Source organism: Miniopterus schreibersii, assembly GCF_964146895.1.
Source record: "Miniopterus schreibersii genome assembly, chromosome: X".
Classification (NCBI taxonomy): domain Eukaryota; kingdom Metazoa; phylum Chordata; class Mammalia; order Chiroptera; family Miniopteridae; genus Miniopterus; species Miniopterus schreibersii.
In genome coordinates, this window is record NC_138104.1 from 67,727,556 (window position 1) to 67,744,173 (window position 16,618).

A 16,618-nucleotide genomic window follows, 5' to 3' on the forward strand; every position below is an offset into this window, starting at 1 on the left:
CCACAGCCAAGAGCCATGGGGGATCTCCTGCCTCTGCTCCAGGGAAATGCCCCTGTGAGTCCTGCTCCCCACAGCTAGAAGCACGGTAATTGTGTGTCTCAGGTCTCCCCCTAAGCCAGGGGTGGGAGTGCTGAGGGCTTCTCCCTGAGGCCCAGGTTCTCCTGATTTTGTAATGAGAGGTATCACTCAGAGGCAGAGAGGTGCCCAGTTGCTCCTGCTCAATTCCCAGTGGCCTGGGACTGGGGGAGGGGTGGAACTTGCAGGGTGCCTGGTTTTCCTTGTTGCTTTTCTTTGACAGCCTTTTTCATATTCCCAACTTTTTGAGGAACTCATTATTACCAACAGAGCATGTATCCCCTGTCAGCCCTGGATTTCAATCCTGGTTCTGCCACATGGACGGTCACCTGTGGGAAAACAGTGACCCAAATGCCTACCTGAGGGAAAGACGAATGAACCCAGCAGCTCTTCACTTCCTGCTCTTATCCTCTTTCCCCTCCACCTACCTGCACACTGCCCTCCCCCAAATCCCCTCTCACTGTCCCCTACTTTCTTATCTCGGCCTTCCTGGCTCAAGTGGCCTGGTCCCTTTGCTGCTCAGTGCCCTGCAGGGGTTCCGTAGATCACAGGTGGAGGGACGGATAACTGGATGGACGGAAAGCCCAATGTTGCCCCTCCCTGGCCCCTTGGGGGACTGCAGTGGACTGATCACAGAGACCAGAGCCCCAGAAGCATCTGGACCCGGAGCAGAAGTGCTCAGGGGTCCGCGAGGAGCCAAGACAGTACACGGGCGGGGCGTGCCTGGGCGGGCACTGGCCGGGCCGCCCTCCCGCCGCGCCGCGCATGCTCGGTGCCCCCCCTTCCCACGCTGCCACCGCCCCCGCCCAGCCTGCTCCCAGCCCGAACGTTGGTGCTGGACGGACAGACGGACGGACGACGGCAGTGCAGAACGCACCTCCAGAGCAGCGACCGGGGACGAGGCCGAGAACCTTCCGGGAAGCCCCGCAGCCTCCTGGGGACTGCCCTGGAGGGCTTCTCGGAGGCGGTGGCCTTGGCCTCGGGCCTGCTGGGAAGCCAGGTAGGGGCGGGACCCCGTCTCCCCAGGTGACTGGGAGCCACGGCAGTTGCGACGGTCGGGACGCCTTGGGAGGCGGAGAGCTCCTGGGCGCCAGGGAAAGGCAGCCCGGGTTTCCCAGTGTCTGTCCACAGACTGCGGTTCGCCACCGACTCGGGCCGGCAAGAGCTCATCCCGTCGCCCAGCCTCCTGGTACGTTTGGACTGTACGCCTCTTAATGTGGGAGCGCCGGGCAGGCTGGCACGGTGACCGTGGTCGCAGCACTCCTGCTCTGGGGGCACCCTGTGAACATTCCGCAGGCACAGGGGTTGTGCCCTTCCGTTGTGTGGGGTCTTGGCGGTGACGCGCAATGCAGAGGAAGGCTTAAGAGGAAGCTGAGGGCAGGATGGAAGGCCCACCAGGGCAAGAGAGGGACTGCACTGAGCTTCACAGGGACTGTGGGGGAATTGTGCAGGGCTGCCCTGCAGGTCCAGTTCTCACAAATACCCGAGGAGCTCCCACTGCGGGCCAGGTTGCTGCAAACATTCAGAATATATCAGGGAACGAATTTGCTTAAGTCCCTGCTCAGTGGGTCCAGTTCTAGTGGCAGGGCACAGACAATAAGCGGTAAACATTTTAAATTAAGATTATAAAGTATGTTAAACGGTGGGAAGTGCCACAGGAAAAATAGAGCAGGGAAGGGAGGTGAGGTGTGGGATTGCATGTTTAAGTAGTGTGGTTAGAAGGTGACATTTCTGAAAAACTTGAAAGAGGTGAGCGAGCCTACCAGGCAGAGGAACAGGCAGTGCAAAGGTCCTGAGACAGGAGTGGCCTGGTGTCTAGGAGGAAGAGTTCAGAGGCCAGTGTGGCTGGAGCAGAGGGAGCAAGGGTGTGGGACGAGGGGAGGGAAAGGTTAGGAAGGGCTCCTGTGAGTTTATTCTGAGTGAGACAGGCACTTCAGGGAGGACTCTAAGCGGGGAAGGACCAAACCCCTCTAGGAGATGGCTCTCTTTATGTCTGGGTCAGCCTCTGCCCCTGCCCCCAGGATAGGGCCTGGAGACACCAGTTGCAGGGTTGTTCCTCAGAGGGTTTTGCTGGGCCAGGCCGCATGGAGGTCCGTGGGCTGACTTGTGGAAGTTCTCAGGCCAAACCTGGGCTCTGGACTGAGGCTGGCTTCCCCAGGCCCTGGGTCTTCCAGCCTTTCCACCAGGTGAGTGGCAGGTGATGTGCACTTCAGGGAAGGCTGCTGGGGGCAAGAGAAGTCAGTTGGGGTCTTGAATCACTAGACTCCAGAGGAAGTTCCATCGGAACGGAAGAAGACTGGGTGCAGTGGTCTTAGGTGTCCTTCCTTGTGGATGAAAAAGCCCCAGTTCCTGATCCAGCCTGAGTGGGACTGCTGACTGCCTTTCCAGTTGTTTGTTTGTTTTGTTTTCTTTTTCTGGGGAAATAGCCCCATCTCGTGGTCTTACGAAGGCATCAGCACCAAAGCCCACTGGCTGCCCCTCCTGCTTTGGGGCTGCTTCACTTCAGTTGGCAGCACTGCTGTACCCCCTGCACTCCTCTCCTCCCCCAGGGGGTGGGGTGGGTGGCTCCTTACTCTCAGCTTTCGCTCCACCAGGATCAGTGAGGGGGTGGGAGCCTGCCCCGTTCCTGGCGGTGAACCAGCCCAGGAGGTGGCTGGCAGGGCCTTACTGGCTTCTAGCCTAGGGCACTGCTGTCTGACAGACCCTCACCTCCATGCCCAGTGCTGGGTTTAGGGAAAGCTGAGCTTCGGGGTGGTCTGGGATCATCTTTCAGTTTCTCCTCTGTTCTGGTGGCCCAAGGTCAAATGGTCTTAGAAGAAGCTGCTCTCCAGTTCCACAGGCTCCTTCTAGATAGTTCCTTATGTAAGTGCTAGCGAGCGCCACCCCATTCCCACCTGGTGGGTTACTTGGAGTTATAGTCTGTGAGAACAGGGCTTGTCGTGTCTTCTTTCCAGGATTTGAAAGTATGCTGACTTTGGGGGTCTAAGTCTCAAGCATAAACACCGTTGTGTGCAACTACTCATCATAGCTAGCACCCCCATTGCACCTTGTGGCATTGAACTTAAGTGTTGGCCTCCATCTACAGGCGAGCCTGTCCATGCTATTTCTCTCAGGCGGTCACAGCACAGCAGCTACTTCTCCACTGGGGGATTGGACTCCAGTATGTCTTGGAGTGGGGGGATTGGAGATAACCCCTCTTCCTTTAGACTTTTTTGTGTTTTCCAGGATGGATCGTGACCTGGCAGTACAGCTGTGGGAGAGAGAAAAGAGGCTTGTGCTCTTTTTCAAAACAATGTGATGCTGGTCTGAAAACCCTGCCTGTTATTACTAGTCTCTATCCGGCGCATTTAGCTTGTTAGGTCCCCCAGTGACTGACAGTATATCCCAATGAAACGTGACATGTGGATATCAGAATGATTACTTGCCAGCTATACCTCTTGCCCCTCTTTTTTTATTGAGATGAGATTCACATCAAATAAAATTAACCATTTTAAAGCAAACATTCACAATGTACCTAATATGCAACCATTGCCACTATCTAGTTCCAGACCATTTTCATCATCCATGAGGGAAACCCCATACCCATGAAGCAGTCACACACACACACACACACACACACACACACACACACCACTCCCCCCACCCCTGGCCCTGCCCATGGTGCCCACCCATCTGCTCTGTGACTCTGTATTTTCCTATTCTGGACATGACATGTGTGTTCTTGTTTTTTATTTATTTTTTTTAGAGAGAGAGAAACATTGATGTGAGAGAGAAACATAGATTGGCTGGCTGCCTCCCGCAAACACCCAACTGGAGATGGAGCCGGAAACCTGGGCATGTGCCCTGACTGGGAATCAAACCGTCAACACTGTGGTGCACTTGACAATGCTCAACCAACTGAGCCACACTGGCCAGGGCCATGTCATATGTTTTATAAAATAAGGGTTTCTTTATGGCAGGTCACAGGACAGTGATACTCAGAGAGATGAAAGGCAGAACTCTTTCTTACTTACAGCTCCAAAGGAGAGTAGGCTGCCACACGGGGGTGCACCTGGGTAGCGTACTAGTTTCCGTGGGGTCCCTCTGGGCATGGGGCAGTCCCTAGTTGTCTGGTACTGGCCCCTGAGTGTAGGAGCCCAATAAGGGGGCTGTAGGTGTGTTTAGCGACCCCAAAGAGAGGGCCCCTGATGAGGGAGGTAGTTGGGATGGGAGCTTAACAAACTGCTTAAGAAAGGCAGAGAAAATAAGGATTTTAGTCGTAACTTCCAAACTGGATCAAGATAGCTCTTGTGAAATTTTATATTACATCATATAAATGGAATCATACCATCTGTGGCCTTTGGTGTGTGTCTGGTTTTATTCATTGAACATAATGTCTCCAAGATTTATCCATGTTGTATGTATCAGTATTTCATTCCTCTTTATGGCCAAATAATATTCCATTGTGTGTATGGACCACATTTTGTTTTTCCATTCATCAGTCGATGGACACTGGGTTGTTTCCACCTGTTCACGTTGGTGAATCATGCTGCTAGAGACTTCATGTACAGGTTTTCATTTAATGTGTTTTCAGTTCTTTTGAGCATATATCCAGGAGTGGAATTGCTGGGTCATATGATAACTATGTTTACTTACTTTCCCTTTTAATTTCTAACACTGCCAAGCAAACCGACAGAGGGACTAGTTTAACGAAGCCCAGGCACCCACCTCCCAGGGTTGGCAGTGGTCTCTAGCTTGCCTTATTTGCTTGTTTTTCCTTTCCCTTCCTTCCCCCTTCCTTCCCCCTCCCCTTCCCTTCCCCTACCACTTCCCCTCCCTTTCCCCTCCCCTTCCCCTCCCCTTCCCCTCCCCTTCCCCTTCCCCTTCCCTTCCTTTTCCCCTTCCCCTCTCTTCCCCTTCCCCTTCCCTCTTCCCCTTCCCCTTCCCCTTCCCCTCCCCTCCCCTTCCCTTCATTTTGGCTGAGCATTTAAAAGTAAGTTTACAGGGCATTTTCTCCCCCAAATGCTTCAATGTGCATCTCTTGACAAGGACATTTTCTTCCATGGCCCAGTGCCATAATCCATCCAGCAGTGGTCTCCACTGTCCTCAGTCACTCCACAGTCAGCCCTCCATGCCTCCAGTGCCTTTAACTCCTCTTTTGTTCATGCCAACATCTGATCAATGATGCCATTGTTGGCTGTTGGCCCCTTCAATCTCTTTTCATCAAGAACAGTCATCCTCCCTGCCCCCCTCTTTTTCCCATGACACTACTTTGCAGAGGAGACCGGGGAACAGCCCATCTTCTGGATTGTGCTGGTTGCTTCCTTGTGGTGTCTTGAACTGTCTCCCTCTGTCCCTGAAATGCTCTGTAAACTGCAACTTGAGCCTCAAGGCTGCATTAGAATTGGGTCAAGCTTTGGCAAGAGCCCTCTTGAGCCACCTGAGCACTCCCCACAAGCGTCCCTGAAGGGACATCCCACCTCTGTCCCACCACTGTTAAATTAGCTTTCTCTCTTGTGACCAGCAGTAGCCCAGGAAGACATTTTGACATCACGTGGATGCCTATTCTTCCTTCGTCTTTCACCTAATGTTTTTTAGCATCCACTTGACCTTAAGGGATTCCTTCTCTCTGATTAATATAAACTTCTTCATGAGACACATGAGTTTATTTATTCTGAGCCAATGTTGATTGACAACTTAGCACAGGTGATAAGGGACTTTGGGGCAATTTAAATGCTCTAGGGACCCTGTCCTTTTGCCCTCTCTCCTGTTGCACAAGCTAGCTGTGCTCGCCCACAGCAGCATAAGAAACACTACAGATGTGGCCCCACCCATCCAGGGCCCCACCCACCTACCATCCACAACCTTGTTCCTCTGCTGTGCTGCCCAGGAATTCCACCTTTTTAGTCTCCAGTTGGGTGAAAGTAACATCCCTAGAGCAAACTTTCTTTTTCCCCACTGTCTTCTGGCACTGAGAACTGATGTGGAGAAATCTGATTCTGTCTACTTTGTCAGTGACATGCTCTCCCTGCCCTTAGTGTGAGCCCCAGCTCCCTCCTGTCCCCAAGGGGCCTGCATGGCCTCACCTTCTGCAACACACTGCTACCCAGTTTTCAGCACCAGGAATGCTGCACTCAGGCCTATCTGAGGGCTGGATATGGGCTGTGCCCTTGGCTTGCTACTCTCTTTATTCACTCCCAACCTTCAGCTCTTGGCCTGAATGTTACCTCTTCAGACAACATCCCCTCCCCCAGCTATCATGGGTCCCTTTACCAGCCTGGTCTTTCTCTTTCCCTTGAAAGGAAGTCCATTTGCAGTTAGAGGTGGTATGTTTGGAGTTTTTCTGTAAGAACCCTGACCTGAGGGGAAAGGGGGTTCATGGTGGAAATTCCAGAGAAGGCTGGAAAGTTGGGGTCAGGAGTATTGCCCACATAAGAAGGCCAAGAGAAGAAGGAAATGACAAAAAGAAAGGAAAAAATAAACACTTTCTTAAGCCTACTTAGGTGCAGCTAGCATGAGGAGAGAGTAAAGCCATGTCTGGTGGTCCACTACACAAGTGAGGAGAAGAGACAGCTCAGTTTGGGAAAGTGTTATGGATTGAATTGTGTCCCCCCCAAAAGATATGCTGAAGTCCTGTCCCGAGTGGCTGTGAATGGGACCTGATTTGGATGGGGCTGTACTGGAGTAGAGTGGACCTCATCTCACACACAGCTCTTTCCACTTCCTTTAGCTTCTCTGTGCCCCTGCCATGGCAGCCATTCTCCTGACAACCAGACCCAAGGTGAGTGGATCTCCCCAACTGTAGGTGGCCCCTTGCCTCAGCACCTCCCCTTTACCCTCTCCATCTGCCACTTCCTCATGTCCCAGCCCCACAACTCTTGCAACTCTGAGCCTCTCCCAGCTGCTGAGCTCTCTAGTACCCCTTGACCCATCTTTACTTGCCACCACCTCATCCTTGGACGCATAAGGGTGAACTTCTCTGCAGCCATAGGAATGGCTTGTTTTAGGTGCCAGTATCTTTTGAAGATGTGTCGGTGCATTTCAGCAAGACAGAATGGAAGCTTCTGGATCTCAAACAAAGGGTCCTCTACAAGCAAGTGATGCTGGAGAACTACCGCCATTTGGTGTCACTGGGTAAGGACCCCACATACACCCATAGCCCCCTTCTCTGTCTCTGAACTCAATTTATTTCTGAGCTTCTTTGCTGGTTGGTTACTGTGAGGCCCAGAATAAATGCATTTCCCCATTAGATTCATAATCCATTGCAGCCTAACTTTTGTCTCAACAGGGCAGTTTTTAGCTCAATGGTTTGGACCTGTAAATGTTTTACGTAAATGTATGCCCTCCCCCATCAAACTTATTTTGCATATAAACTCATAGGTTAACTAAACCTCTTCTACCCAAAAGATAGGTGCAAATTACCCTATGCCCTATTTGAGACTTAATTCACTTTTATCAAGGTTGCATTTCATATTCGTTTCATGTTAGAGAGTTTAGAAGCATTGAGCCACAGAGAGCTCAGGACATAGAGGCCCAGGACAAGGCATGCAGAAGCCAGGGCAGGAACCGGAGCAGGCTCCCCTGCTGCACCCCGCTGCTTTTGGGGTTGCAGTAGATCTTCTTGCTCCAATTTTTCTTTTAGATTCAACAGATGTCACCTCTGCGATTTATCCCCACAGAGGGAGACTAGCTTCTTCCCCTGGGTTCTTTCTGACTCTCACCAGGAAGATCTGAGGTTCCCAGGGGAGTTTAGGAATCCTCAGCTGAGTTTGGCATATGGAACTGAGACATCTGCTCTGTCTGATGGTGACTCAAGATGCTTTGGCTTTTGGGCTACAGGCAGCCCCTCAGCTCTATTCACTTCCCGATACTCCCTAGGGCCTTGCCCCCTGTGGATCCCTGCTCTAGCCCTTGGTCTGTGCCTTGGGGTATCCATGCACCCAAAGCCCCCCCACAAGCCTGCTGTTATCCATGCAGGCTAAATAATAATATCTTAATCCTTTTGGCCCAACTCACCATCTACTTAAGATCCCCTGTGCCTGCCTGGCCCTTGTATGCTTAGAGCCCCTAGCTTCTTTAGAGGGATTCTGCATTTTCTCTGGACCATCCCAGTCGCACTTTTTGGAGAGTTCTTTGTTCTTGGTTTCTGAAGATACTGATTCACTTCATTTCCATTACAGGATTTTCATCCTCCAAGCCTCACTTGGTCTCCCTGCTGGAGCGAGGGGAGGGGCCCTGGGTTGCAGACATCAACAGGACAAGGGCTGCCGCAGGAATACAGGCAGGTGAGTAAAGGGTGCTTGGCCAGCTTGCCTGAGCCATTTGCAAAGAGCACAGCCACTTTGGGTGGGGAATTCTCTTTTGTGGCAGATAAAAATGTCCCAAAGAGTTCCCCCCATAGAGGTGCCAGATGAAGGGAGTACCTCCTGCTATCTCACACCACTTCCTCCCTTCTTGCTCTCCTGCCTGCCTGCCCGCATTCATCTCCTGGTTCACCTCTTCTCAGCCTTGGCATAAGGGTGAGAGTGAAGAACAAACCCTAAATAGAGATCTGGGAGGGAACAACACTGGTTGGTGCTCTCTTTCTTTACAGATGAAAGGATCACGAGCAAGACATTGAGTTCCAAGAAGAAACACAGTCCAAAAGAATTTGCAGGGGCCAATCTTCAGGGTGGCAGCAAGGGTCAGGTATCCAGGCTGACGGAGGAAAGACCCGAGCAGAGACAGAAACATGTTTATTCTCCAGAGACAGGCTCTAGCAGAGGTGACCATCACAGGGAGAAAGGCCAAGGCAACTCCTCAGGTGAAGGAAAAGAGATGGTGCAGAGAAGCAACCACAGTGTTAGGCAGGATTCAGTTCTAAGGCAACAGTGTTCCAAAGGTGCAGAGAAGCGGTACCTGTGTCAGCAGTGTGGGAAATCCTTTAGCCGGAGCTCCAACCTCATTAAGCACCGCATTATCCACAGTGGCGAGAAGCCCTATGAGTGTTCTGAGTGTGGGAAACTCTTCCGGCGCAGCTTCGCCCTCCTGGAGCACCAGCGCATCCACAGTGGCGAGAAGCCCTATGAGTGCAATGAGTGCAGGAAGACCTTCACACGCAGCTCCAACCTCATCAAGCACCAAATAATCCACAGTGGTGAGAAGCCCTACAAGTGCCCAGAGTGTGGGAAACTCTTTCGACGCAGCTTTGCCCTCCTGGAGCACCAGCGCATCCACAGTGGCGAACGGCCCTATGAGTGCAATGAGTGTGGGAAGTCCTTCAGCAGGAGCTCTAACCTCATCGAGCACCAGCGCACCCACAGTGGCGAGAAGCCCTACAAGTGCAGCCAGTGTCCAAAAGCCTTCAAAGGCATCTCCCAGCTCATTCACCACCAGCGCATCCACAGCAGGGAGAAGCCATTTGAGTGCAAGGAGTGTGGGAAGGCCTTCCGGGGACGCTCAGGCCTCAGTCAGCACCGCCGGGTGCATAGTGGCGAGAAGCCCTATGAATGCAGCGAGTGTGGGAAGACCTTCAGCAGAAGATCAAACCTCTTCAAACATCAAGCAGTTCACAGTGAAGAGAGGCCCCATGAGTGTCAAGACTGTAGGAAGGTGTTCCGGAGCAGCTTAGTCCTCCTGGAGCACCAGCGGGTACATGAGTGCAGAAAGGCCTGCAGCAAGAGTGGTGAGAAGCCCTGCACATGTGGGGAGTGTGGCAAGTGTGACAAGGACTTTAAGGGGAAATTGCAGCTCCGTCACTATCAGAAAACTCGCCATGGAAAGACGACTTTGGAGGACAGCGACTGTGAAAAAGAGCCAGCCTCCTTGGCCCTCAGAAGCTCCACTGCAGAGCCCCACCCTGCAAATGAGAAATAGGGGGACAAACTCTGAATGGATGAGTGCCCATAGTGCCATCTGACAGGGTTGTTGCAGGAGGACTGAGTGTCTTGCTCCCTTCCATTCTGTTGTTGATACAGTTAAGGCAGGGACTTCACTGCAGCCTGAGCCTTGGCCTGACGACAGGCTGCCGTGTGTGTGCACAGGTGTGAGTGCGTATGGAGCAGATGTGAGCTGCTGAAAGGGCTCTTGCACACCCATCAGGACTTCGTGCTGCAGGAGGAAACCTGTGAGTAGGGCCACCCCGGGCACAAGCACCTTGAGTTAAGGAAAGGTGGTCTATTTTCTCTCATAGGGTCATTCACTTCGCCCCAAGACTTGTTAGTGTTTCCAGGTAGAAGACACTAAAAGCACTTTAATCCTTTAAGAGCTTATAAATGGAAGGGACTTGAAGACATTCAAAACCATTAGCTACACTATAAGTAGGCTGTGGCTCGAATGTGACATCCCCTCAAATTCATCAAGAAATGGTCTGAAAATGGACTCAGGCAAGTGATCTTGTGGACTTCTCACGTCTACATTGTCAGCCTCTGCTCCATGGGAAGGCACAGGACACCTTGCTATCATGCTGAGCAGTAACCCATTCTTTTTCTACGCCATTTGTCTTTGTGCCTGAAAACTGCAGCCTTCTCAGAGGAGCCGCACCAGGCCCCATCTTCTTGGAGCTCAGAGCTTGGAGGGTTTTGGGGGATAGCTGGCTGGGGCTCTGCACAAAGGATGAGGCCCAGGAACTCTCAGCTTCTCCTCCCCAAGAGAGGAGCCCCTTTGCTCTGGTCCCTCGAAGCAGCAGGCTCCGGGCAAGATATGGCAGCATGGCAACATTTGCCACCGGCTGCCCTGCTACCTTTGTTCTGCTCCCTGCCTACCAGGCCCCCAAGTTTACCACACCTGCTGCTTTCTGCTCCCTCCCAGACCCCACCAGAAAGGCCACCCTGGCTTCTCTGTCCCACCTCCCCACCCTCAATGCCTAAAGCTTCAAGCTTAGCACCCCCCCCCCCCACACACACACACAGAGCCACCCCTTGTGGCTTGTGCCCATCAGGAGGAAAGCAAAACGGGTTAGGAATTTGCACAGAGGGTACCCAGTTGTGGTTCTCTCATTAGATTTGTCTTTATATGGCATTTCTTAAAATATTGGAGGTTCAGTTGCTTTGAATGTTTTTGTGTTTGGGATAATGTAAGTTGAAGATTGAGATTTTTGCCATATGAAAGTGTCAGGGAATTGCTCCTAAAATAAGAATCCCACCCCACCCCAGCTCTCTGAGAAGTACTGAAACAAGAGAAAGGGACTCCCTGAGATCTGACACACAATCAGTGTGGTGGCAAGCCTGGCTACTCTTCTCCCTCTTCCCCCTTAGCCGGTGGAAACAGGGCAGACCCTTCAAATGGCTCTTTACTGCAGGCCAAGCAAAGTTCTCAAGGAGAAAGCTCATGCTGGCCAGGGGGCAGCTGCTGGCAGGCTCTGTCCCATGCCACCTATGTTGTCCCCAGAGTTGGACCCAGGAGTTATGCCCCTTGGTACTCTCAGCCCAGCATCCTGGTTGGCTTGCCACCTCCTTCCAGCCCTCTTCACTCCAAGGGGCTCTGATCTGTCACACAGAGTACCTGAGGGCAGGCAGGTGGTAGTTGTGCTGGAGGCCCCCCTCTAACATGCACATTCTCTGTAAAACGGGAGGGTCAAAGACCCATCAGGAGAGTGTGGGAAGACCTGAAAGTACAGGATTCCTTCTGAACATGCTGCTTGGAGCTCCAACTGCTAGGACGACTCCAGAAGTGAGAAATAATAGGTATAAGTGTAGATGTAAGTGTAGATGTAGATGTTTTATATAGATTTATTTAAAGGATTTTACATATCTTTGACTTATGGAAAGTTCTTATAACTTGTCCTCTGCTGTGTGTCACATCTTTGTGTCGTAGTTGCCAAACCCAGTGCTTGGCACTTAGTAAGTGCTTGTGAAATAAATAGTGCCCCCTTAGCACGTTGAACTCAGGTTCTAAACCACAGTCAGCTCCAACCTTACCTTGAAGCAGTTGAAAGTTTCTGTAACTTTGGGTTTTCCAGTAGAAAATGAAGTATTAGGAACAGTGTCTGAAGTCCATAGACAGGTCATTGGGAAATGTGTTTTTCTGAAGCTCAGACAATCTTTGCTAGGTCTGGCATGAATTCAGGAAACCAATCCACATGCAAGGCAGGGAACAGTGGCAGGAAGCCCTGTACTTGGGCTTCAGTCTCATTCAACCATGGTCCGACTGTGATTGGGGCAACAGCTGCCACGTGCTGGGAATCGGGAAGAGTGCACTCTAGTAAGTGAACAATTTTGCTCTTACAGGCTAGTCAGTAACCAACTTTTAATAAAGAAGAGTTGGATCTCCACAGATTAATGTCATCACATTGGTCCTACAGGCAAAGACTACGTGGGGTAGGGAGTTAATGTACAGGTGTTTTCAGCATAAAGTGGATTTGCCCAGAGAGATGCTGGGCACTTTTGCTTTGTTTTTGGAGTGTCCTGATGCTTGCCCAGATAAGTGACATTTCCAATAGCAAGACACCGGCTCGGCTCATAGCACATCTGAGCCTATGGACCATTTGACCTTTGAAACTTTGGACACTTTTCAAGAGCTGTTTAAATTCTGTGGCAGTATCTTCATGTAACTGGTAGCCATCAGATGGTTTAAAGTAACCAGATACTGGTTGGGTTAAAGGTGTCAGGGGAGACAGTAAGCATGGACTTGTGGAGGAAAGCTGAGATGCCATGTTTGGGCGTCCCTCAGCCCCCTGAAAAGATAAGACAGAAACCTTTGAGGGCCAGCTGCATAGGAATCAAGGGCAGCCACCTGAGGCTGGTCAGACACCATGACTCTGCAACCAGGAAAGTCCAAGCACCACATTAATACCCTAAGAAGCACAGCCCTGTCCTCTATCCAGTTGTTTCTGTTGCCACTCTTTAGGCAACATGGCAGCATCCACACTCATCAGCGTGGGTGCCCTGTCTGGCCCCGTGTGGCCCTGTAAGGAAGGCAGCTCCATCTTCGCCCTTCAATTGTTTGCTTTTTAGAAAAAAAAAAAAATTATTGATTTCAGAGAGAGAAGGGAGAGGGAGAGAGAGAGAGAGAAACATCAATGATGAGAGAGTCATAGGTCGGCTGCTTCCTGCACGCCCCCTGCTGGGGATAGAGCCTGCAACCCGGGCACGTGTCCTGACCAGGAATCGAACTGCTATCTCCTGGATCGTAGGTAGATGTTCAACTGCTGAGCCATGCCAGCCGGATGTGTTGTTTGCTTCTTGACCTCTCTCTGCAGAGGGACTTCAGCATGGACACCCATTTGTCCTATAGGCCCAGAAGCTCCTCCCCCTGGCTTTGCCACCACTTGGTGCCTCAGTCTCCTCTCTACTTCTCTACTCCCCCAGCCATGCTTGGGGTTGTTGGCCCTTCCCTCTGACCTTTATGTTCAGTGTTCATTGAGCCACCAGATCCTGTCGACTGACGATTATGGTTGGCCCAGCCCCATCTGCCCTCATGTAGCATTGTTTGAGTGCTGGGCTGATGGCAGCATCCATGGCTGGAGCTCTAAGTAAACAGACCTGGGCACTTAGCTCTTTCCAAGCATGATCGGTGTATCAGAACCTTTGCTTAGATTGCCTGAAAGAATTTTTCTGCTTGCTGAAGCTGCCAGGTGCCTTCAACAAAGAAATAGTCAAGGGCTGTGCTTCTTGGGACCAAGTGGCTGGAATCCCAGACTTAGTCCCAAGGGAAGAGAAATCCGGTCTGGGAAGGGGACTTTCAGAGGATTCATTCCCATTGCCACTCAACATCCTTAGCTCTCAAATGTTTACTGAATGGTTTACTCCTACTCCTGGGTGTGTTCTGGTTGGCATGTGGCAACACGGGTGCAGCAGGATGCTGGTGTCAGAGCCAACTCCTATGAAGCATTTAGGAAGGTCCAGGACCCCGAATCTTCACTCCTTTACTCAGCCAAGGGGACACAAATGGCTTTCAGTTGGGGGTTCTACGTGTATGTCTTGTTAGATAGCAAAGCATGACAAGCGGTGTCTCAGGGCCAGTGTAGAAGTATCAGGTGACCTCTCGAGACAAGAAGTAGAGGTCAAGGGATTTCCAGTAGGGTGGAGGGAAGAAGGGAGAGCACGTGGTGTGTTCAGGAACTCTAGAAGAGCAGAGGATTGCTGTAGGACAGTAGGAAGTAAAAGGTCATTAGAACCAGTGTGCAGAGAGCCTGGGATGCCAGAGGAAGAAGTTTGGACTCTAGCTAGTTCCTGATGAGAAGCAATTTTTAAAAACATGGCAGAAGTATTCTAAGATGGAGACGGGGAATTTAATGTAAAATATAATTGCTAGAGTGTGAATTTACACATTGACAACCACTAAGTATACACACTGTATATCTAGATGGTTTGGATGCCCATTCAGTGTCAACACATGCATATGGATGGCAGCAGTCCACCACCCATCATGCTTTGACACAAGCAGCCTCAACTGACATTCTCGGGAGTCCCCACTTGCCATGGTATTTTTAGCTGGTTTCCTTATGCTAGCACTGATGTGTCCATGACCTCAAAACACAGTAGCTCTCCAGGGTTTGGAGATTGCTGATTCTTCATTTTTCTTTGACAGTTTTATAGAGGCATAAGTAACATATAAGAAACTACACATCTTTAAAGTGGACAGTTGGATGAGTTTTGATGTGGACACACCCATGAAATCATCACCAGAATGAAGACAGTGAACATATATATCCATCATCCCCAAAAGTTACTTTGTCCCACTAGTGCTCCCTCCTTTTTGTCCCTCCCTATCCCCCACCCCACAACCACTGTTCTGCTTTCTTTCACTGTTCATTAATTTGTATTTTCTACAAGTCTATGTAAATGGAATCCTGCTGTATGCATTCTTTCTTGCCCAGCCTCTTTCACTCAGCATAATGATTTCGAAGTTCATCCAGGTTGTTGTATCAATCCTTCATTTTTATTGCTGAGTATTATTCCACTGTGTGCATGGACCACAGTATTTGGGTTATTTCCAGGTTTGGGCCATGACTAATAAAGCTGCTATGAATATTTGTGTGCCAGTGTCTGTGTGGATATGTGTTTTCAGTTCTCTTGGGTATACATATGCCTGGGAGTGGAACTGCTGGTTCATATGGTAATCCTGTTTAACTTTTTGAGGAAACACCAAACTGTTTTCCAAAGCACTTGCACCACATTCCTACCAGCAGTGTGTAAGCGTTCCAACTTCTCCACGCCCTCCTTAACACTTGTTATTGTCCCTATTTTTTATTCTAGCCATCGTGGTGGGTGTGAAGTGATGTCTCATTGTGGTTTTGATTTGCATTTCCCTAATGAGTGATGTTGAACATCTTTTTTATGTCCTTGTTGACATTCACATATTTTCTTCGGTGAAGTGTCTGTTCAAATCTTTTGCCCATTTTTTAAATTGGGTTGACTGTCTTATTGCTAACTTGCAAGAGTTCTAGATACAAGTTATTTGCCAAATGTGTGTTTTGCAAAGATTTTCGTCCAGACTATCACTTGCTTTTCCATTTTCACAACAGTATTTTTTGAAGATCAGAAGTTGTTTTATCTTGATGAAGTCCAGTTTATGAATTTTTAAATGTTATAGTCTGTGCTTTTCGTATCGCAGTTAAGAAAATCTTTGCAAAACTCAAAGCACTAAGATTTGATCTTCTGCTTTCTTATAGAAGTTGTATAGTTTTAGTTCTTATATTTAGGACTATGATCAATTTTGAGTTAATTCTTGTGTATGGTGTGAAGTGAATTCCCAATTCATTTTTTCTCTATGGACATCTAGTTTTTCCAGCACCGTCTGTTGAAAAGATGGTCTTTTCCCCAATTGAATTGCCTTGGCACCTTTGCTGAATATCAGTTGGCCATATATGAGTCCACTACGGAATTCTTTAATGGTGTTCCATCAATTTGCTTGTCTGTCTTTATGCCAATGTTATACTCTCTTGATTCTTGTGGCTTGTAATTAAGTTTTGAAATTTGGTAATTTGCGTCCTCTGACATGGTTCTTTTTCAAAATTGTTTTGTCTATACAAAGTTTGTCACATTTCCACATGAGTTTTAGAATACCTTGTCATTTCGGGGGGGGGGGAGCCTTCTGGGATTTTTATTGTGATTGCATTGAATCTATCAATTGTTTTGGGGAAGACTGACATCTGAACAATATTGAGCCTTTCAATTTGTGAACATAGCATATGTCTTCATTCAGGGGCCTTCTCTAATTCATCTCAGCAATGGCTTGTGGTTTCAGTGTCCAGGTCCTGCACGTGTGTTGTCAGATTTATACCTATATGCAGTTATTGATTTTGATCTTATTGCTTCAGTCATCTTTAGTTGCCCTGTGGTCTTTGTTCCCCAGACACACACTGCACATTTATCTGTGTACTGGGATATGAGGGTAAGTAAGGCATATGTCTTGCTTGCATTCACAATCAGGAGCATGTATTTATTGCTATGATGCCTTTGTTTAGCTTTGATAATATACTTGACCATGACATAAAACAGACCTGTGTATCTCATGTTCACTGTTCTGAAAACTTGTCATTGTTCCAAGATTTTTTTAAAAACGTTTTTCTGGCCCTGGCCAGGTAGCTCAGTTGGTTAGAGCATCACCCTGATATGCCAAGGTTATGGGTTCATTCCCGGTC

At 49.6% G+C, this 16,618-nt stretch overlaps 1 protein-coding gene across 1 annotated transcript; it reads left to right on the plus strand.

The window, feature by feature from the left end:
- Window positions 1–893: 893 nt before the first annotated feature.
- ZFP92 (ZFP92 zinc finger protein) lies at window positions 894–12,986 on the plus strand. The gene is made up of 5 exons (XM_081125772.1): window positions 894–1,264; window positions 6,785–6,835; window positions 7,062–7,188; window positions 8,235–8,339; window positions 8,648–12,986. Exons 2-5 carry the CDS (start codon window positions 6,803–6,805, stop codon window positions 9,907–9,909), a joined length of 1,527 nt encoding a protein of 508 aa, XP_080981898.1. The 5' UTR covers window positions 894–1,264; window positions 6,785–6,802; the 3' UTR covers window positions 9,910–12,986.
- The last annotated feature ends 3,632 nt before the right edge of the window (window positions 12,987–16,618 follow it).